Here is a 22,005-nt window from a genome sequence, read left to right as displayed (position 1 = left end):
CTCATATATATATATATATATATATATATATATATATACTTTCAAAATAGAGCATATGCATCATTATTAGATTTATAAGCATGCACAAATATTTTTTATAATTTTTCATAATTTTTAAGGGGCTTTAAATCAATTTATTCCTGCATTTTATTATATATAAATACCCAATAATTATTCTCCAAATTATTTTATGATTATTTAATCATCTAAACTCATCATTTATACCAGCATAATATTTAAATATTTTTCAGTATATTTTTATAATTACATTTGCATGTTAAGGCTAAATTGCACATTTTTGCAATAATAGACCATATGCATATATAATTACATTACTTATACAGAAAATGACTTTTTATATTTTTATGATATTAAGTAATTACTTTTAATCATGTTAGTGCATACATGATATTTTTGATATTTATTAATTACTTTTATAAATTATTTATTTATTTATTAAATATTGGGTATTTAAAAACTAGCCTAAATTCTACCTTAATTTCGTACCTAAACTACCTAGTCACAGCCCAATAGCTCTTGAGCCCAAAACCAAATAACCCCCAGCCCAACCGGTTAAACTAACCCAACCCAGAATCCCCAACTAATCATGGTCGTTGATCTCAAAGATCAACGGCTCATATTACCCCTACCCTTTTTAATTAACCAAACCCCCTAACCCTAAGTCACTCTCCATAGCCCACCGCCCTTAAACTTTCTCAAACGATCTCTTCGTCTCTGCAAACCCTAGCGTCGTAACCCCTAATCCTCTCCGATTTCGACTCAAAAATGGAATCAATCGTTGATTCCCTTACATTATTGATCACCTCTCGCTATTGATTACTCGTCTATGGTGTTACCTAGTTGCTTGCCTAAACATGGCAATCAAAACTTGTCAGAATCAAACCAAAGTCGGTTCAAATCCTTGACTTTTCTGTTATGCCGTCTATATTTGTTCTTGTTCTTTTATGGTATGAATCTCTTCTGTTGATTCTTACTTACCTTGAAATAAGGTTTACAAATCTTCTTCAAATCGAACCAAAATTGGTTCAAGCCTTTGATTTTGAGTGTTATCTTGTCTATGTCATCCTATTATATGTGAATTTTATTTTCCTTTTTATCTATTTTTCACTAGTCTTAAAAGTTAGGGTTTTCAGATCTTGTTTTCCTAATTAGTCTGATTCACTAATTTTGGCACTATTTGTAGCTCTATTCATCTTTGTGTATGAATATTCTGTTAACATTTTTTATTCCCTAAAATTAGGGTTTACTTATTTTTTCGGTTTTATTTTGATTCTGCATGCTGATTGCTTTCTTATTTGTGTTTGATTTACACTTTTCCTTATTTACATGCTCGATCTCTGTCACTATATAAACCCCTCCCTATTCCCCTTTAAGACAAGACTAGAATCATTAACATTCGCTAAAAAACTGAAGTTACTACTCTTGTTCTCTCATATTCTTGTTCTATATTCTGATTTTCGGCTAGCTGAAGCCAATACTAGAAATTCTGGGTTTTGCTATTGTGGACTTTGCTCTTTATTGTTTTCGCTTAACTGGTGAGTTATTGAACCAATTGCAATTCCATCCCTATGTATCTGTAGCTCGCATGTGCTTTCACTTCTGAAGTTCATAGCTTCATGTGTTTTCTGGGTTGTTCTCGTATGCAATTCTGACTGTATTACTCAATGTTAGGCCTTTCTAATCTAAATTCCATTATGGTTATAGTTTGAAACATGCCTGGACCTGAGTTAATTAAGTTTTCTCTAAGATTGCCTAGCCTATGTGTTACTGATGGTTAGAACCTTTGCATTTTAGCCTCTCTTTATGTTTTGATTTTGGTAGCAATCTGTCACTTAAGCATGCCTTACTTTCATAATTCTTGCAATGACCTACTTTTATCCTTCTTGAATTCTGTTGCAAGTCAATATAATTCTCACTAGCACCCACACTTAACATAATCTGAATCTTTTCTTTATCATGAGTATGTGTATACCAAACCAGCAAACTTGTTTTATTAGTGTGTGATTGTTTATGCACTAGATGTTATTCTTCTGAATCTTTGCTGAGTCTTCTTTCAAAACCTAAAGCACATCTGATTATTTGCTCTATGTGCTCAACTTGTTCTCTTCAGTTATGTCCTTCAACTGTTGTTCAGTCCCCCTCATTATCACTTATATTATTCTGACCTCCCTAGTGTGAGCACTACTCGGGGTCCGTTTGAGACTCTTGTGAACTCTAACACATTAGGACTTGGTCCTCAGTCTATCCCTGAATCTCCTATATTAACCTCCCTAGTATAAGCATTGCCTTGGATTCTTGAAGCCCTTGGAAACTTTGACACATTAGGGTCCAAGTTTCTTTGCCATATTTGTCTTAATTGCTCATTTATGTCCCACTTCATTTGCTGAATAAGACAATGGGCTTGAGTACATGGCTGTATTTCTGATGGTTACTGGGTTTCGGCTATGGAAACTATCTTCTGAGCTGTTGTGAGCTATGTGAAGGACTGGTTGGGCTGGTGTATCTTTGGGCCTATTGTAGGCTCTCTATAGTTATTTATCTTTGTAATTTATTCCTGTTCATTTGGGTCTATAATAATTATTGTAATAACATTTGGGGTATTAGTAAAATTGAGAAACTGGGCTTACATAATATTGCATGAAACGGGTTGAAATCCTGACTATAAGTGTTAATTTGCTCAAATATATTCTGCTCCCTATGTGTTTGATAGATGACCAGTCTACAGGTGTTTAATACATTCTGCCTCCACCTGTTTGTTAGAAATCATGTCTGTAAGAAATAAAAATGATCAATCCTCTAATTGTAGCATGTTAACATAGACACCATGCTTATAGGATTGTATTTATTCGCAAATACCCGTTCTTTGCATGTTCATATAGACACCATGCCTATAGGATTGCATTTATTCACAAATACATGTTCTTTGCATATTCACATAGACATTGTGCCTATAGGATTGCATTTATTCACAAATACTTGTTCTTTGCATGTTCACATAGACATCACACCTATATGATTGCATTTATTCACAAATACTTGTTCTTTGCAATGTTCACGTAGATATCACGCTTATATGAGCATAATCAGATGTCATTTCTATCATTCTACTATACTGTCACCCGCCTAGAAAGCATGCCTATAAGGATAAAAATGTTAAGGTTAATCAATATAATTGTCAATTGCTAGAAATCATGCCTATATGGTGTTCTATTAATACTACTAACCTTAGACCTTCAAACAACTGCACAATCACTCTACTTCATACCTAATACATCAAATTACAGTGTTGTCTTTGTAATGCTGGAATCCAGAATCATTTAGCAATCATGTCTATAGGATCAATAACTCATAACCTTGGTCTCGGTATTGAATATGTGATATTAGATTCCATAAACTGTGCAGAAAGCACGTCTATAAAATTGCATTTTTTACATCTGAAACTGTTGTATCTATTAAAATCTAGAATCATTTAAGATATCATGCCTATAGGATTCAATAGTCTTGATTAGCCTGAAATCTGCAACTATCAAATGTCTAATGTGTTTGCGTGCATTCGTTTCAACGTGTGGAGGCTGACTTGAGCCCTTAATTGCTATCATATGAAGTCCAACTGGTTTTTCTTATCGATTAGTTTTATCATTTTGAGCAGCCTAAGTGAAGTCTAAAACTACCTAAATAGAGGTCCAAAGCCTCCTGGACCATAGGCATGGGACGGGTAACGCACGTATAGGGTACGGTTTAGAATCAACTAGTGTGTTTTAGGTATCAACTTAAAGATAGTAATCGGGTAGCAGGAGATGATAGTCTGTGATCGCTGAATAATATGAGCAACACCCATCTTGAGGGAGTTATGAAGTATTATTTATGTTGCACGGAGTGATCCTTTAGGCTAAAAAGTTTAGGACCCCCTCCCCACCCCCACCCCCACCCCACCACCACCACCACCACCACCTTGTCTTTCAATCGATTAGTTGTATTTAATAATGAATTCCTTGTTTCTTAGCTTTAATCACATAGACTAATTCATATAATTGAGTTCAGCCGGGACCCACAGTTGTGGACCTCGAAGAGTGCCTAACACCGTCTCTTCGAGGTAATTTCGAACCCTTACCCGATCTTTGGTGACGCAAACTAGTCAAACAGAGTTATCTGCAAATTAGGTGCCCTAACGCACCTCAAACCCGTTAGGTGGCGACTCTCTCTTTTAACACCCTTCCTTAAAAGAGTTGTCACGTGTCAAAACCCGATTTTGCGAGAAAAAGGGACGCGACATGGATAAATGGTCATGATGTGTTGTGCTTCTTCTGTAGGTGTTTGAGAATGGTGACATGGTGCAATTCTATTGGGTCTCGAGGGTTTGGGCGGAATGCTAACATGGAATGAATGGGTTAATTCTGACCGGATCAGGTGGGGATTAGACTGGTGTTTTGGGCTAGTTTGATTTAACAAATAATCACATTAGGTTTAATTGAGTCTTTGCAATTTGAACTTTTTATGCTTTTAAACCACCTTAAAAATTAATTAATTAATTCTAATAAAATATGATAAAAATATAATCATCAAATACACTATAATTAGTGTAATTAATTAATTAATTATTGAAATACTTTATTACTCAAATTATGAAGTTAATTTCAGATTATGTAAATAATAAGCAAATTAATTAAAAATCAAGGATTAATTTGTTGAATTAATTATAAAACTTGTGTATCAAAATATAGAAGTTATTTTAATAATTTTAAAAATAGTAAGGGTAATACATTTTATAATTATGTAATACCAAATTATTAATTTTAACACTATTAATTATTAATTTTATATAAAAATAGGTATTACTGATTAGAAAATATTTTCAACACATTTGTTTCCCATCAACAACAACAACAACAACGACCCAGTATAATCCCACAAGTGGGGTCTGGGGAGGGTAATATGTACGCAGACCTTACCCCTACCCCGAAGGGTAGAGGCTGTTTCCAGGAGACCCTCGGCTCAAAAGGCTCAAAAAAGCAATAGGAGATAATATATTAGTACCATAAAAATGCGTAATAAAATAACAACAATATATAGGAGATACGAAATATGAAACACAGGATACGAAATACGAAATACGAATTAGATGGCTGGTATAGTACAACTAGAAGGTAAAGCCCTGCATCAATAGACGACCACTGACATTCCTAGTCTAACTCCTAACTAGATAGTCTCTCTCAGTTGTGCTGTAAAAATATTCACCCTCTCCCCTAACCTACAACCTTAATGCTCGACCTCCATAATTCCCTATCAAGGGCCATGTCCTCCGTAATCCTAAGTCGCGTCATGTCATGTCTGATCACCTCTCCCCAATACTTCTTAGGTCTCCCTCTACCTCTCCGCGTGCCCACTACAGCCAGTCGCTCACACCTCCTCACCGGTGCATCAGTGCTCCTCCTCTGAATGTGCCCAAACCATCTGAGTCTTACTTCCCGCATCTTGTCCTCCATGGGGGCCACACCCACCTTCTCTCGAATATCTGCATTCCTAATCTTATCCATCCTTGTATGCCCGCACATCCACCTTAACATCCTCATCTCTGCTACTTTCATCTTCTGGGTGTGTGAGTTCTTTACCGGCCAACATTCAGTTCCATACAACATGGCAGGCCTAACTACTGCTCTATAAAACTTACCTTTTAGTAACGGTGGAACTTTCTTGTCACACAAAACTCCCGACGCTAACCTCCACTTCATCCACCCCACCCCTATACGGTGTGTGACATCCTCGTCAATCTCCCCGATCCCCTGAATAACCGATCCAAGGTACTTGAAACTATCTTTCTTGGGAATGACTTGAGAGTCAAGCCTCACCTCAACTCCCGCTTCCGTCGGCTCAACTCCAAATTTGCACTCGAGGTATTCCGTCTTCGTCCTACTCAACTTGAAACCTTTAGACTCAAGAGCATGTCTCCAAATCTCTAGCCTCTCGTTGACGCCGCCTCTTGTCTCGTCAATTAGAATAATGTCATCAGCAAATAGCATGCACCATGGAACCTCCCCTTGAATATGATGAGTCAGTGCATCCATCACTAGGGCAAATAGGAATGGGCTGAGCGCCGACCCTTGGTGCAATCCCGTAATAACTGGAAAGTGTTCAGAGTCGCCTCCTACTGTCCTAACCCGAGTCTTAGCTCCATCATACATGTCTTTAATCACCCTAATATAGTTACTCGGGACCCCTTTATCCTCTAAGCAGCTCCATAAGACCTTCCTAGGAACCTTATCGTACGCTTTCTCCAGATCAATAAACACCATGTGGAGATCCTTCTTCTTATCTCTGTACTGTTCCACCATCCTCCTAATAAGGTGGATAGCTTCTGTGGTAGATCGTCCCGGCATGAACCCGAACTGGTTGTCTGAAATAGACACCGTCCTTCGCACTCTCATTTCTACCACTCTCTCCCAAACTTTCATGGTATGACTTAGTAATTTGATGCCCCTATAGTTGTTACAGCTCTGGACATCACCTTTGTTCTTATACAACGGGACCATTGTACTCCACCTCCACTCTTCAGGCATTCTATTAGTCTTGAATATAACACTAAACAATGCAGTAAGCCATTCCAAGCCTGCTTGACCCACACACCTCCACAGTTCAACCGGAATCTCGTCTGGCCCGGTAGCTCTGCCCCTTCTCATCTTACGCATTGCCTCCATGACTTCATCGATCTCAATGTCCCTACAATTACTTACTTCATGGTGACTGTCGGCATTCCTCGATTCCCCAAGTATAATATCCTGATCCCCTTCTTCACTTAGAAGTTTATGAAAGTAGGTCTGCTACCTCCTCTTAATCTGGTCATCTCCCATCAAAACTTTGCCGTCATCATCTTTTATGCACCTCACTTGGTCCAGATCCCGAGTTGTCCTCTCTCTCGCCTTAGCGAGTCGGAATAATTTCTAAGTGATGGTCAAAATTGATTTATTTCCCATCATTAAGTATAAATAATTTAATTTTAAAAGGGATGGTCAAAATTGATTGTCAACAAAAGGTGGTGTGTATATTGATGCGTATGCGACGAGATAAGGGGCATATGTGTGTGTTGCTAGTAAGGGGTAATACTTCATTGTGATGTACACCCATCGAGATAAGGGGGTTTATGCGCGTGAAGCTATTTCGGGAAAATATTTTAAATGCGAGGTTCATGCGGCGTCATAAGGTTGATTTGTGATTATGATGTGTGTTACATCGATGTAATTCTTGTTGTAAATCTTGTGTTGGAACAGCTTGATGATTAGAACACGTCATTGTTTGCCTTAATTGACCTCACTTTGTTTTACTTGTTTGGCTAATTTGTTGTGTTATCACATGCTTACTCTTTGTTGCCATTTAATTGGTTATGCTTTCCGTTGTTAGTTTTAAATTGATATTGATACTTACTTGGTACGTATTGTGGTGTACTCATATTGCGATTCTGCATATCTTTTTGCAGATCCCGGTACTTCGGATCGAGCCTGTCACTAGAGAATTGAGTCAGATATTGTGGAGACTTTAAGGTACAATTGTCATTCCCGCTCGCAGGCCTCAAAGTCATTTTCTATTATTTTTCTTTAATAGTGTTATTTGTGTTCCAAAGCAATGTCGTATTCGATATTTCTAGTGTATTCTCACTAGAGCTTATGACTCCGTACTACTGGTTTTGGGATGTATGGCTGTTGATCATTTTTCTGCTATGTTATGTCATTTATCAATTTTTATTTAATAGCTGAGTTGTTTTATTCTGTTAATTTCATCATGTGTTAGACTTATCTAGTCTTTAAGACTAGGTATCATCAGGATCGTGACAATAATCTTGCGTACTCATGCCGTTTCTTAAACCATATTGATAGCATTTTTTTCTAATCAAAAGATAAGAGTACTAGGTAACATAACCAAAAAAATAGAAAATTAAGTTAATTAGCTTTCAGCAAGATTATGCATACAAGTGTTTCATTTCCTAATAATAAAGGAAACGGAAAATACAGCTTCATCTAAACACAAAATGAATTTTGAATTGTCTTCACAAGAAAGCAAAATTTGCTTGGACAACATTTGAAGGACGTTTCAGCCTTTCAGGTATCAGATAGTATTTGAAAACTTCCACCCAATTCCAAGAGCTAACAGCATTACCTTTCAACAAGAAGAGTTTCAACCATCGATCAAATATTATCATTTTATACTTCAAATTAATTGTTGATTTAACACCATGGAATCTTACTTTTGCTACATTAGAATTTAGATAGTCTAAATTCTCCTTTCTCAAATTTGTGAACAACGCTGAAAGTCTCGAGCTTGAGTGTTGAGAATAAAGAATTCTCTGCGTTGATTAATCGAAGTAAATATCTGTTGCCTCTAGTCTCCAGATCGAAGACTTATCCAACATGCTCTAATTAGGATTTTCAAGAGCTTTTGCTCCATCATATATCGCACGTAACTTTGGCTTGATAAGGACATTGAATTATTCTGTTACTGCTGCCATTAGCTAAATACCAGTAAATGAAAATAGAGCCGCTATACATCATTAAAACTGACATGAAAATTAACCTAGGATGATGATCAACGTCAACATACATATACAAAGAAAGATAGACGATGCATGTGGTCTGTTAACACCTACTACTACTACTACTACTACTACTACTACTACTACTACTCCCATTACCTATTTGCTACTCCCTCCATGTTTCTCTTCCTAACAATAAAACATTACTCTCTTCACGTTTTCTTTTAGAGCAGGCAATGGTCGAACACCACTCTCTCCACCTTCTCTTATAGCCTTGCCGACTTTATGAGGACTGCCACCATTTTCTGCCATCTCTGGTTCCATGTAGAATCTAGCTCGAAATGCAGCTAAATGTGCATAATAAGCTGGAGGAACTGCAAATCATTCAGTTAAAACTTGGAAACGTTAAAATGGAATTTTGATTAAGCAAATAAAGCAATAGGATTATAACCCAAGGAGCAATAGGAATTTTGTTTTACAGTTTCCACTTACCCACAGAGACAGAACGCGTGCACCTTGCATATGTATAGCAGAGATTGTTAGTCAAGGATTGAATTCCATCTGCTGTGAAATTGTTCTCATCCCACAGAACATGGTAATGAGCCGGTCGACTTGTACCCTGCCAACACGAAATAGTGCATCAATAACAGATGTAATGGCTAATATTGTAAGGTGTTTGTGAGGAAGTTAGAAAATATAGTGAACATATAGTTAGAATCTGTAGCATCAGATAAATAAGCTTAAGAGAAGGTTGTGAATTTCGATAAAGGATTCCTTCATAAATTGTTCCTTATGGGATCAGTTTCCCCTCTTGTCAAATTCGATCTGAAAACCTGCTCATTTATCTTAGATAAGGGAAAAGGTAGTTATACCTGAATGCCGGCATGGCTACAAAGATAAAAGTCAAACTCTGTTGGATGACAGATTTTTGTATCAACCACAGTACCTGATGAAGCAAGAAATGGTACTCAGCATTCATGATATTTGACAGTATTCGTAAAGTGTCTAAGAATATGGATAGTTTACCAGGCAATATGTTTCCACTCCTATCCGTGCTACTCCTATCCTTGTGATTGTTAGCAAATAGACGGGTGTGATGCCGTTTCTGTACCACGATAAAAGTTACTGGTGGTTGGTAATTTGGCTCTAAAGATGCACAAGCCTGCACAAAATAACCTTCTAGTTAGGCTAAAATCATATATGGGAATAGGCGTTGACAGGATTAGCACCAACCTTCCTAATTGCATCTAACTCAAAAAGAAGTACTTGATAAAATTGCCCTTCGCTCACTCCATCCCTGTACACAAGATACTCTAATAAGTTAGGGAAAGTTAAGCAAATCAAAAGAATCAATGAAAAAAGCCATCCATTTCAATGCATGTCTCGGAATTGCAGCAGATATAGCATGTGAAACTTCCAGTATATTTAATATTTAGAGTGAGGGACTTGCCGATAAAAGATTATTCTTTGTGGCTTTTGGCCAGTGGCCTTTCTGAAGGATATTAGGAGATCCCTGCAAAATCAGTGCAAAATCATTTCACCATAAGGGAAGAAAACAAATACATTAGAAGCAAGACTAAGAGATAGTAGGCATACCTTATCATGCCACCACTAACCGTTCCACGTGCAGGATCATGCCATGTCTTGTACAAATCTTGTATGAGTTCCTGTCTATGAGCTTGAGCGCAAACAAGGCCAGCATATTTTGTCACCTCAGGCCAATCCTGAGAAGCTACTACCTGCAGCAGCCAGAATAGGAAATTGAGCTTCCTTTTACATCCAAGTATCGGGAAAGAGGAGATTAAGGAGCGTGGTCTCAAATGATGAACTTACTGCAGCAATTGAAGGGCTAGAGTCTTCTCCATTTTCTGGGTGGGTCACATCTGCTCCAAATATGATGGTCGGAATATCACTTACTAATGGTATTCTACAGCTAATAGCATCCAACAGGACAGTATTTCGACCACCCATCTGCTCCCACAACAGAGTATTCGTAAGAGTGCAAATTTTGAAACAAAAGATGCATCTTACAATTAGCAAAATCACAAAGGGAAAAGGAACCTCCAAGGCACCAAATATGGACATTTTGTGACTATCTTAATAGAATAGCAAGTGGATGCACCTTGACATTGATCTTCAAGGAGACATTTGCCAAATATTGTTTGCTGATCTTGAACACATGCTTCGTCAGACAGCATTGGGATATTAAACCAAGATCAGTCTCACATATCCGCTTTATGTCACCTACAGGATAAGGATGTAAGACATCCTGGAACAATGCAATCTTCAAACTTATCTCAATTCAACAAAATGAAATTTATTTCGCCATACCATACAGGGATCCGTTGTTATCTGGAAGAATGACCAATAGAAGCTCAAGTTCTTTGCCTTTTAGCTTGTTTACACATGCATGATAAACATGCTTCAAGGCTTTCTCTACTTGATCTGGCCTGGCCATGTATATTGGAATTACTGGTTCTGGATTGAACTCCTGTCAGCATAAGCTAAGGTCAATTGCCTTCGTATCTATAATCAAACATGGAGTGAAAGAGAAATGGACAAGGAACAAAGATAAGGAGCTTGCGAAACAACTACCATTCCAGACACTTGACACATCTGCGCCAGTTCGCTACAAAAGCCACGAGCAACACTCTCTTGGACACTTCGTGAAAAATTGATGCAAGCCCAACGGCTAACTGTCATTCCATTGATCATTTTCTGTGCACAGATCAAGCACAGCTTTTAGCAAAATGGAAAGCACAAAGAGACAATACATAGTAACTGAGAAACCACAAAGGAGCACATCGGTACCAGATAGGAAGAATAAGCGAGACAATAAATAAGTATAAAGTAATGAACATAGAGTGAGATATTGGGTCCATTTTTTTTCACCATCAAGACAAGAAAAAAAAAACATGACATTAATACATGAATGGTGCAGCATAGAATTAGTAAGTAACTGATGGTTCGCTAGTTGTAACAACTAAAAGAAAGTAATCAAGTAGAAGTTGAACTATGAAACAAGCGGAAAAAGGACCTTATTCATCATATTCCACTGCCCAACTTGAGGCAGGCAATCTTTCTCCTTCCCAGTCTCATGATATTTTAGCTGTTGGAGAAATGAGAGAAATAGATGTCAAAGGAAAAAAAATTCAGGTTTATTAAGAATGAAGAGTGAAAGCTCATGTAGAGTGATTTACCCATGGAGCAGGCAGCACGCGAGCTTCCACCGATGCTTGCTTTTCACTGATTTTGATCCCAAACTCCTTTGCATATGGATCTTCATTATAATCATTGTGTTGAACAGTCTATATTTCAAGTACAGCATGACAAGGGAATCATTCAAGTCCATTTAGGTGTGTTGCACACATTAAAATTTCCAGCACAACAGTGAGGAAGCATGAAAGATAAAAATATTACAACATACCTGCAAAATTGAGTTTTCACGATCTCTTGGTCTCTGGCACGTGACCTTCAACAGAGCAGTAATTTGCTTTTCACTCAACCTTTTAGTGTATCGTTGTCCCTCAACAATTTTACATGCCTAGAAACACAGCAACAGAGAATAGCTCACACTTCAGAAAAGAGACATGAAGCTAGCTATACAAAACATCAAGTAATATTCTCACCTCCATAGGTAAATAGTTGGCTTTCTTTTGGTTCCCTACTTGAAGGCATGGAAGATGCGTATACTTGATAGTAAAGCCATACATTTCTTGGAAGTATTCCACTACTGACTTCATTGTTGAATTATCATCAACAGGAAAACTGAGCAAAGCAACAATGAGCATTAGGTCAACCTAAGCTTTATCACTCTTGGAACGAATATATGATAATGTTAGAATAACAAATACAAAGGCAAAGGCAAAAGCTTACACTAGTTCTCTTGTGGGCTGGGATGTTAGTCCTGAAACTCGATACTTTCTCCGGACATTGCCCCTATGTGTCACTTCTACTTTCACTCCTCTAAGAGCCTTCTTAATCTAGATGGCATTTGCAGGCAAAATTAACAGTTAATTTAGAAGTGACCAAACATTTCATGTAAAAGCAATGCAAAAAATATACTAATAGCAATAACATGAAAAGGGAATCATTCAAGTCTATATTGTAGATGCTGCTACCTTTACACGATCAGAGTCAGATAAGGGTCTTGACGACACATCTTTTCCAAGAAGCTGGGCTACAAACTCTATCACTGGTAGTGCTTCAATAAATGCAGCTGAAGCCATATCTGTTGTTTGGGGTCCGAACATCAACCACAGTTACGAATAACTAACTACATTAACAATAATCACATCATATCATAATAATTCTTTACTTGCCAGAAAATAAATTTGATCATATTTAATCTGAATATTTGTTAACAATAAATTACCAATATTAAGGGACAAGCCCATTTGGGTAGGTCTGATACTCTGGTAGAATCCACACCATGCTTCTAAACCATCGCCAAGAGGCTGAGGTTTCCGGATATCAGGGGAAAAGAAAGATCTTCCAACAGGACAATACCTATTAAGAGATGTGTGTTATCAGAGATAAAATCAACTCAACAAAAATCATACACGAATGTCCAAAAACTGAAGAGCTTTTGGTCAAAGCTCCATTACAATGACTCAAATTTGAGTGTCTACCTCTTGATTGAAAGCTCTCTCAAAACAATGTCCAGAATTTGAAGAGCTTCTTGTGGACCATCGGCACGCTTACCAGCTAGAAATTGGCTCAAATGATGTAAATTCGCTCTTGCGACAAACTTAATCACCACTTTATATTCTCTTTCTCTCCTGAAAATTTTACAATTCGCAAAAGAAAAATAAAAAGTTATTTAGTATTGGAATGAAATAGGCCTAAGTAGAGCTGAATCGATTCAGATAATCCATAAATTGAGACATAGTTGATTGATGAGTGAGAAAAGAAAACAAAACATGTTGTTAATTAATTTGGTAGGATCTGCTAGTTTAAAAAAGTAAATGGGATTATGATGTATTATTTTTGTACTATAAATATTTTAACAAAGCATTTTATACATTTAGAGCTAGATAGTGGTTAATTTTTAAAGAACCCTCCAAAATGAATGAGGACAAAGCAATAAAGAGTCTTACTTTGGACCATTGATCACATCATCTTCATCAATAAGCTTAATGGTGAACTCCTTCCACTTAAAAGGAAGTTCACCAGCAGTGTAGAGAGATTTCCTGCCATCATAAGCTGGTAATCTCATCCCTAGGTCTGATTCTTTGTACAGTTTCACCAGTTCTGCTAAGATTGCTCTGTTTACACTTCTTGATGACACTTCAGGGGTTACAGTAACCTGCAAAAAAGGTGGTTTAAAGGGGGCATATACATACAAAAAAAAAATACAAAGAGAATTATCACAAACAGTCTGACCAAAATTCAGTGTGTCATTAATGCTACTAAAAAACAAAAGAGATACATCCTACTACTCAACTAAGGGTAGAAGCAAAGTAAAAGCATGTGTAAGAAGGGGTAAAAAAAAGAGAGAGACCTCCATAAACATAAACTTCAAAGGGATGTCAGATTAAGGGCCCCAAAGCAATACACAAGATTTACTATAGTGTTGAAAGATGCTCAAAGAAACCAGTTTCAAAACCATCAAAAATAAAATAGCAGCTTACATCATACTGGTTTAAGTCCTTGTCTGGTAATTCAGCCAAAAAATGGTTTGCTTTTACAATGCATTTTGTCCCCAGTTGGCCATAACCTGGTCTTGGGGCAAAACACAAAGACTTGCTTGAAGAAGGAAACCCTGAACCAGCAGCCACTAATTGACATGAGCTGCTGCTGACTGACACATTTAACACATTTTCTGCTGCTACTATAACTGGCTTGGTTGCTGCTGTGCAAGGCCTTGAACTTGGCCTCATAAAGGCCTCACCTTGATCTGACTTTCTCCCTCCTCTTCCCCTTCTTCTTCCTCTGTTTCTTGATGGGGGTGATGATGTTGTGTTATGGATTTTGTTGTTTTGGGGTTCTGTGATTGGTGGCCCTTTCCCATTTTGAGCAGTCTTGGGGTTTTTCTGAAGTGGGTTCATGGTGTTTTGCAACTGAGGTTTGATCACAATGTGTTGTTCTGAACCTTCTTTCATCTGCCTTATAGGCATGTTTTCACTGCTAATGTGATAAGCACAAGAAAACTGTTCAAAAGTAATTGTCCTTCACTAGATGGCACAGTCCAATAGAGTTCTTCACACTCAAGATTTCAAGATTATTGTACTGAAAGAACCAAAAACAGAAAGTGTACACATGTCAGCAACATGATGATATTTGGCATCAAGTATATTCATATATACTTTCACACTCAAAAGCAAAAAGAATAGTCATCAACAAAGAATGGCAATTTCTTGTTTCTGCTTACTACAGACACCTCCATTACCTTTGCAGGTATAAATCCAAACATTTCACATTTTCTTTCAACAAATAAAACCAAAAACATACACAACAGCAGCTAGACATTAATGGATTTACAGCTTTTGGATCAAAAAATGGATTTTGCAATTAAATTGTCACAGGTTTTGTCACTGCAGACCATCAAGTGAAAATAGTGAAATGATGATAAACTGCAAAAGATTAAAAAAATGAAAAAGAAATAAAACCACCTTAATATAAATGCATACACACAAAACACAAAACAATGTTAGAAAAAATTTCTAACATTGTTTCTCTCCTTCTGCATGAACATCAGTTGAAAGAAGGGGCAGGAAAAACTAGTGTAATTTTCAAGAAAGCAAAAGAAAAACCAGAAAAGGAGTAAGGAAAACAACACCCAGTTAGAGACAAAGAGAAAATTTTCTTAGAAGCCAAAAACCCTTTAAGATGTTTCTGTTGGAAACCCAATATACATCCATGAATCAGGAAAAAAGAAAAGAAAACATAGATTCATTAAATACTAGCTAGTAGTATAAACATGTGCACAAATGTGTGTATAGAACTGTTTTATTTAATTTACCAAATTAATTTGTTGGAACGCAGAGAAGAAAGAAGCAAGTTGTCCCTAAAGCAAAGCCAAAACTTTGTACCAGAAAAACGAAAGAAGGGATGAATACATCCAACACAAATGAGACAAAGAAAGACTTGTACGATAATGTACAAAGCATGAGTAAATGTGAAAACCATATATGACTGCTCAAGAAGAGAATAAAAACGCCTTGAAACACTCAAAAAAGCAAACAAAATAGTAGTAATATCACTCCTACTCACCAGCCAGCAGTAAATTAAACTGAAACCAAAGAAATGAAGTGTTTAAATAAAGAAGTAAGAAGAATCAATCACCAATGAATGGAACCATGAAAGAGCAAGTCTTTGAAAAGATGTGTGTAGCTTGATTCCAAGAATATTAAAGCAGCAGAATAGAGAAGTGTAGTGGGCTTTAATAATGATGGGGACAAAGACTAAAAAGAGGGAAACAAGAGAGAGAGAGAGTGGAGGAGATTAAAAAGTGAAGAGTTCAAAGTTGAAACTTGAAACTTGAAACAAACAAGTGAAACTCTTAAGAGAGATAATGATGAAGATGATGAATGGATCTTCCCTTTTATATATAGAGAGAGAGTACGCATGCAAAGTGCATCTGCTGTTTTCTTTATCACGTGTTAAAGCCTTTGTTAGCTTCTTCCCCCTACTCTCATACTTCAATGTCCCTTGCCGTATACCACCCCTTTTGCTTTTTTCACACCAACACTATTTCTTTGCTGCTGTTTCTAACCACACTTTTTCTGCGTCCGGGATTCTCGCATTTTCAAATTATTGAATTTTAAATTAATAATTTTATATACAATCAAAATTTAAATATATATTTTATTATATTTTGGGTCCAAACATATTCATGTGGTAATATTATTGATTTAAATATATCCTTCTTTTATTAAGTTTGTCCAAAATGGACATTCAATTTCAAGTCGCATTCAACATTTTGCGGTCTACTGATTAATAAATTAGACAAAAATTATGGGAGACCGAATTTCAACTTCCAACATAAAGGATAGGTGAGTTCTTCCTCATTTGTTTAAATTTAAGTAGACGAAATTGGGACACATACAAACATAATTTGAACATCACATCACTACTATTAAAGAGTTAAAACGAATAGGTGACTTTCTCGATTGCAAAGATTTATCCATATTTGCGAGCCAACATTCATTTAATTAAGTATAAACTCATTATCCTCTTGACTCAGCCAAGTCATTTATGTTGCAATTTGATAGGCATGAGTTCTGATCCGAATTAAAGAAAATGTTGATAGGCATTTGGCCTAAACGCTCATCCTTCAAATTGTTATGTCCCAAAATAATCAGGTATCATGCGAAAGTTATCAAAGCAAACCTTGAACGACAATAAATCATACAACAAAGAGAAATATAACAAAAGAGACACAAACATATAACATGGTTCGATCAACTGACCTACATCCACGGTGGAGATGAGCAATTCACTATATAAAAAAGAGTACAAAATATCCAGAGAACAACCTCACAAAGAGGCAAACACAAGTGACACAATAACACTTGTCCCGTAAAGTTCTCCCCTAAACACGACTCTCAAACCCCATATGGCTACATTGTGGATGCTACTGAACAAGAAGGAAGGATCCTCAATTTATAGAAGTCCAAACATTTTCCTACAAGAAAAAGGACTAGCCAAACATGGAAGAATTATAATTTCCTTCTACAAAAAGGAAAAGCCAATTATGGTAAATATATTGTCCTTTCCTTCAAGAGATAGGAAAACCAAATATGGTGAGAAAATCAGGACAACACCTACCAATTCTGCCCCTTGGCCTGAATTTCCTGACAAAATAAATTTGATCCACCTTCTTCACATAGCCTTCAACATGTCACATCTTCAAATCTCCACCGCAAAGTTTGTCGCAACGTGCATAGCACTCTGGTCAAATTTCTCAGAGAAAAATCATGATTATCGTCAAATATGTTGCGGCTAGAAATAAACCCGCCAAGATGAACCTGTCTTGAACCTCGCTCTAATACCACTTGTTGGGATCGAATAACATGGTGCATGCGGAAACTAACAATACAAAGCTTGGTGGACGATAAATCAGACGACAAAAGAAAAATATACTAAACTAAACATAATAGTTTATAATGGTTTGGTCAATTGATCTACATATGATAAAACTAATATAAAAAAGGAAAAACAATCGAGGAAAAATCTCCCCCTAAACAAAACTCTTTAATGACTACATTGTGAATATTTTTATTTTTGTTCTTTTGTGAGAGGTAGAGATCATTAATTTATAAATGTGTAAAACTTGTCTTCCAAGAAATCCTTTTAGAAGTTTTTTTTCATTCCTTCAAGAAAGAGAGTCCTAATAGATTAAAAATTAATAGCAAAATCCTAACACAAATGAAAATACAATCTTAAGTCTTTTCCCAGCTCAGCATAGTCCAAATAAGTCCCCATTGATATAATGAAAGCAACGAAAACACAAAAGAAGAATGATTCGAACTTGTAGCCCTCAGCACTTAAAACTGCTCCTAATTTCAGTATGTGCAGAAACTGCTCTCAAGATTCTTATCAAATTTCTGTGCACGAGACAGATTGTGGGTATATCTTAAGAGTTCTATGGTTTTGACCCAAAAAAAAAAAAATTGTTATTCATTTACTATGTTAGCGAGCATAATGTAAAAGATTAGTCTAGTGAAAATTTTACAATAATATAAAACATATATTGTACTTTGCTACTTTATCTTTATTCCCTCTCGGCTCTCGTATGTAATGGCGTAGGACTCGTATGTAATGTCCAAAAATCTCGTGTACCTCAAGCAGTCAAGCTTCGGTAAGCTGTAACGGTCGGTTCAATCTTTTTCAGCTGTGTAGCGGGGTCCACCTTATTTGTTGTCTTTTCTGGCTCCACAACATTATATGGACTTATCTACTTTTTGAATTTATTACGGGGATTATTAGCTTTTGCTTCGACTAAAATAGGCCTACAACCTGAATTTAACTCCACCATTTACTCATTATTATAATATAATACAAAAAGAGCTGTTCCAAATAATACTTTATGATACAAAATATAATTACTCTTGTTAGAGACGTGATGATTCTTTTATTTTTGCCCTTAGTTTTTTATTATACTTCTGCTTTATTTTATGTATAAATATTTGACTGTAAATAAAGTTTTGAAAAAAACGTTTAAAATTTATAGTCATTAATATTCTATGATATTATTGTGGTTATAAAAGTATATTAATGCTCAAATAAAAAACTTAAAATTAAACTATTTCAAATTTAAAATAGCATCATTCTTTTTTAAACATAAGAGTATGTGAATGACTCTTACCTCCATAGTCACATTACTAGCTAATCTCATAATGTTTATGTTAATTTATCCTTTTCTAGACTTACTTTTCATGTAATTTAATTTGAGCACCTAGTTAATTAAAAACACACTAATCTTAACACGATATAATATTGTTCATTTCGGGTAAAAGTTGCACATTTGTCTTCAAAAAGACTTGCATTATTTAAAAGTATTCTTACATATTATAAACGCAAAATACCTTAACACCCCCCTAAACTTGACACAAATTATTAGTTAATGCCTTAAACTATTCGTGATCTTAATTATCCCCCTCAATCTGGCCTTTTAAGAGCCATTACCTCCCTGGACGCTGATATGGCAAAGAGTGTGGGTGCACTCGCCTGTCACGTGGATTTTTCTGTATATGTGGTATTTTTTTAAAAATAAAATATATTTTTACCTTTTTAAGTATGTTACTTTTTTGGATAATTGTTTCCAAATACAATTTGTAATAAAACTTGGATATAACTACATTATTTAGGCTAAATTTGTTTATTTGGCTAAAAATAATAAAGTTTTAGTTCATCTTTTTTTGAATTTGACCTGAAAATAAAGTTTTATACAATTGAAATAAATAGTCAAGGCATTTAAAAAGTTATAAAAAATGCATAGTTCAAAATTAATTATTTTGGCTATAATTTTTATATAGCTCTAAATTATTGTGCTCTAAATATATATTTGTTTTACAGATTTTACCTGAAAAAGTAAAAAAAACACAGTTGAAATAAATAGTCATGACTACAACAACAACAACAACCCAGTATAATCCCACTTAGTAGGGTCTGGGGAGGGTAGTGTGTACGCAGATCTTACCCCTACCCTAGGGTAGAGAGACTGTTTCCAAATAGACCCCCGACATCCTTCCCTCCAAGAACTTCCCACCTTGCTCTTGGGGAGACTCGAACTCACAACCTCTCGGTTGGAAGTGGGGGTTGCTTACCATCAGAGCAACCCCTCTTGTCATGACTATTTATTTCAATTGTGTATTTTTTAATTTCTTTTTTTCATGCAATAAAAAGAATCACTTGCATTGTACACTCTTTTTATTTCTTCTTTTGATGCAATGCCTATTAATTTCAACTGTGTATTTTTACTTTTTCAGGTAAAATCTAAAAAATATATTTTTAGAGCACCATAATTTAGAGCTATATAAAAAATTATAGCCAAATAATTAATTTCGAACTATGTATTTGTTATAACTTTTTACATGCATTGACTATTTATTTTAATTGTATAAATCTTTATTTTCAGGTCAAATTCAAAAAAAGATTAACTGACACTTTATTATTTTTAACCAAATAAATTTTTTTAGCCTAAATAATGTAGTTCTATCCATGTTTTATTATAAATTGTATTCGAAAAAAATTATCCAAAAAAGTAACATACTCAAAAAGGTAAAAATATATTTTATTTTTTAAAAAAATATCACATATACAGAGAAAAAAAAAAATCCACGTGGCAGGCGAGTGCACCCATACTCTTTGCCACATCAGCGTCCAGGGGGGTATTAGCTCTCAAAAGGCCAAATTGAGGGAGATAATTAAGACTACGAATAGTTTAAGACTGTAACTAATAATTCTTATCAAGTTTAGGGGGGTGTTAAGGTATTCTGCCTATTATAAATTGTTACTTTTTCTTTTAACTATTAATAAACCTTATTCGCACTTTCAATATAGCTAATTATTGTTGTAACTTTGAATAGCAATTAATTAGAGTATGATCCACAATGGATCTAATAAGTGAGTTGATTGGGACGATGATGGCTAGTGACACGACCCAAAATCCACTAAGGGTCGTGATGGTGCCGGACACTACTGTCAGGCAAGCCAACAACAATTTACTAGCAATTTCTCATTTTTTATTTATTTTGAAATAATTTCCTTTAAACAAATAAATAATAAGTAATAAACTCCACTGAATAAATGCGGATGTCTTTACAAAATTTAACTACTGAAAAATCTCATGATCATCCCAGAACCCGGTGTTAGGAGTACATGAGCATTTACTAGTGAATGAAATAAAATACAGTGACTGTCCGGAATACAAGTGGACAGAAATAAAAATACAATATAATACTCTGAAGGAGACTCTACTGACTGCGCGGTGCCTCGATAATGCAGCTCACCTAAGTCTCCGTACCAATCATGCCACTAAACCACTAGCCACACATAAATCTGTGCAACAAAAATGCACAGCAAGTGTATTATGAGTACGAAAACAACGTGTACCCAATGAGTATCCCGCCTAATCTCGAAGAAGTAGAGACGAGAGGTCGACTTCGACACTTACTAGTGGTCCAATGATAATATAGTAAAAATTGGGTGGAGATCATGGATTTTATAAAGCAATTATAAACTCATAAAGCCAGATAGCAGGTAGACAACTTCTCAATAATAAAAGGGTTTCCAAAGATTTACTTTTCATTATCTTTATACATTTATCTCTGGCCAGGAAAGGCAAGTATCAACATTAAAAAATTTCAGGAAAACAATATAAGCATGCGCATATCATGCCGAGGCCGTACGACCCGATCCAACATAAATGTAAAATGTGCACTGCCGAGGGTCGAACGGCGCGAACCATAGATGCATCTATTAATCCGCTCGCGAATCATGCATGCGATGCGGTCAACATAAATAAACAAATACCCCGCTCGCGAATCATACATGCGACGCGGTCAACATAAATAAACAAATACCCCGTTCGTGAATCATGCATGCGACGCGGTCAACATAAATAAACAAATACCCCGCTCGCGAATCATACATGCGACGCGGTCAACATAAATAAACAAATACCCCGCTTGCGAATCATACATGCGACGCGGGTACACATAGATACACACAGTCAAACAGCCAATTAAGAATTTATCGGGGAATGTTTATCCAAATAAAAGCCAATTCTCTTTTAATGATTTAAGTAAAATGAAGTTTAATCCTTTTAGAAATTCATTTACCAATTCGATAGGATTTAAGCAATTCAAATTTCAATAAGATCACAAATATTCCAAGTATAGCATGCTTTTGGATCCTAGACTACCCGGACTTAAATATAATAGTAGCTACACACGGACTCTCGTCACCTCGTGCGTATGTAGCCCCCACAAATAGTAGCACATAACCAATATTTCACC

At 35.9% G+C, this 22,005-nt stretch overlaps 1 protein-coding gene across 4 annotated transcripts; it reads right to left on the bottom strand.

Annotated features, from left to right (window-relative positions):
- Positions 1-8,523: 8,523 nt before the first annotated feature.
- On the bottom strand, positions 8,524-16,091 carry LOC104230731 (protein argonaute 10-like). Of its 4 annotated transcripts, none has more exons than XM_009783609.2 (22): positions 15,827-16,091; positions 14,173-14,770; positions 13,639-13,847; positions 13,171-13,320; positions 12,915-13,048; positions 12,661-12,770; positions 12,416-12,522; positions 12,169-12,307; positions 11,967-12,083; positions 11,740-11,847; positions 11,577-11,648; positions 11,135-11,257; positions 10,871-11,030; positions 10,662-10,783; positions 10,373-10,510; positions 10,136-10,278; positions 9,990-10,052; positions 9,773-9,836; positions 9,566-9,701; positions 9,412-9,485; positions 9,032-9,158; positions 8,524-8,913 (listed from the first exon to the last, which is right to left on the bottom strand). In XM_009783609.2, the coding sequence occupies exons 2-22, from the start codon at positions 14,656-14,658 to the stop codon at positions 8,729-8,731; spliced, it is 2,967 nt and encodes a 988-aa protein (XP_009781911.1). In that variant the 5' UTR covers positions 14,659-14,770; positions 15,827-16,091; the 3' UTR covers positions 8,524-8,728. The 4 variants fall into 4 exon arrangements, with proteins under 4 accessions (XP_009781911.1, XP_009781912.1, XP_009781913.1 ...); XM_009783610.2 differs by having other exon boundaries at positions 15,755-15,843; XM_009783611.2 differs by lacking the exon at positions 15,827-16,091 and adding an exon at positions 15,504-15,697.
- Between the last annotated feature and the right edge of the window lie 5,914 nt (positions 16,092-22,005).

Source organism: Nicotiana sylvestris, chromosome 1, assembly GCF_000393655.2.
Source record: "Nicotiana sylvestris chromosome 1, ASM39365v2, whole genome shotgun sequence".
Lineage (NCBI taxonomy): Eukaryota > Viridiplantae > Streptophyta > Magnoliopsida > Solanales > Solanaceae > Nicotiana > Nicotiana sylvestris.
This window is presented reverse-complemented; position numbering and strand designations above follow the sequence as displayed.

Excerpts from the sequence above, each read along its gene's own strand:
- LOC104230731 (XM_009783609.2), bottom strand. The coding sequence starts at position 14,658 with ATGCCTATAAGGCAGATGAAAGAAGGTTCAGAACAACACATTGTGATC. Across the intron at positions 13,049-13,170 it reads AGAGAGCTTTCAATCAAGAG|GTATTGTCCTGTTGGAAGAT; the intron begins GTAGACACTCAA and ends ATCTCTTAATAG. Across the intron at positions 9,159-9,411 it reads GTAGCCATGCCGGCATTCAG|GGTACAAGTCGACCGGCTCA; the intron begins GTATAACTACCT and ends TCGTGTTGGCAG.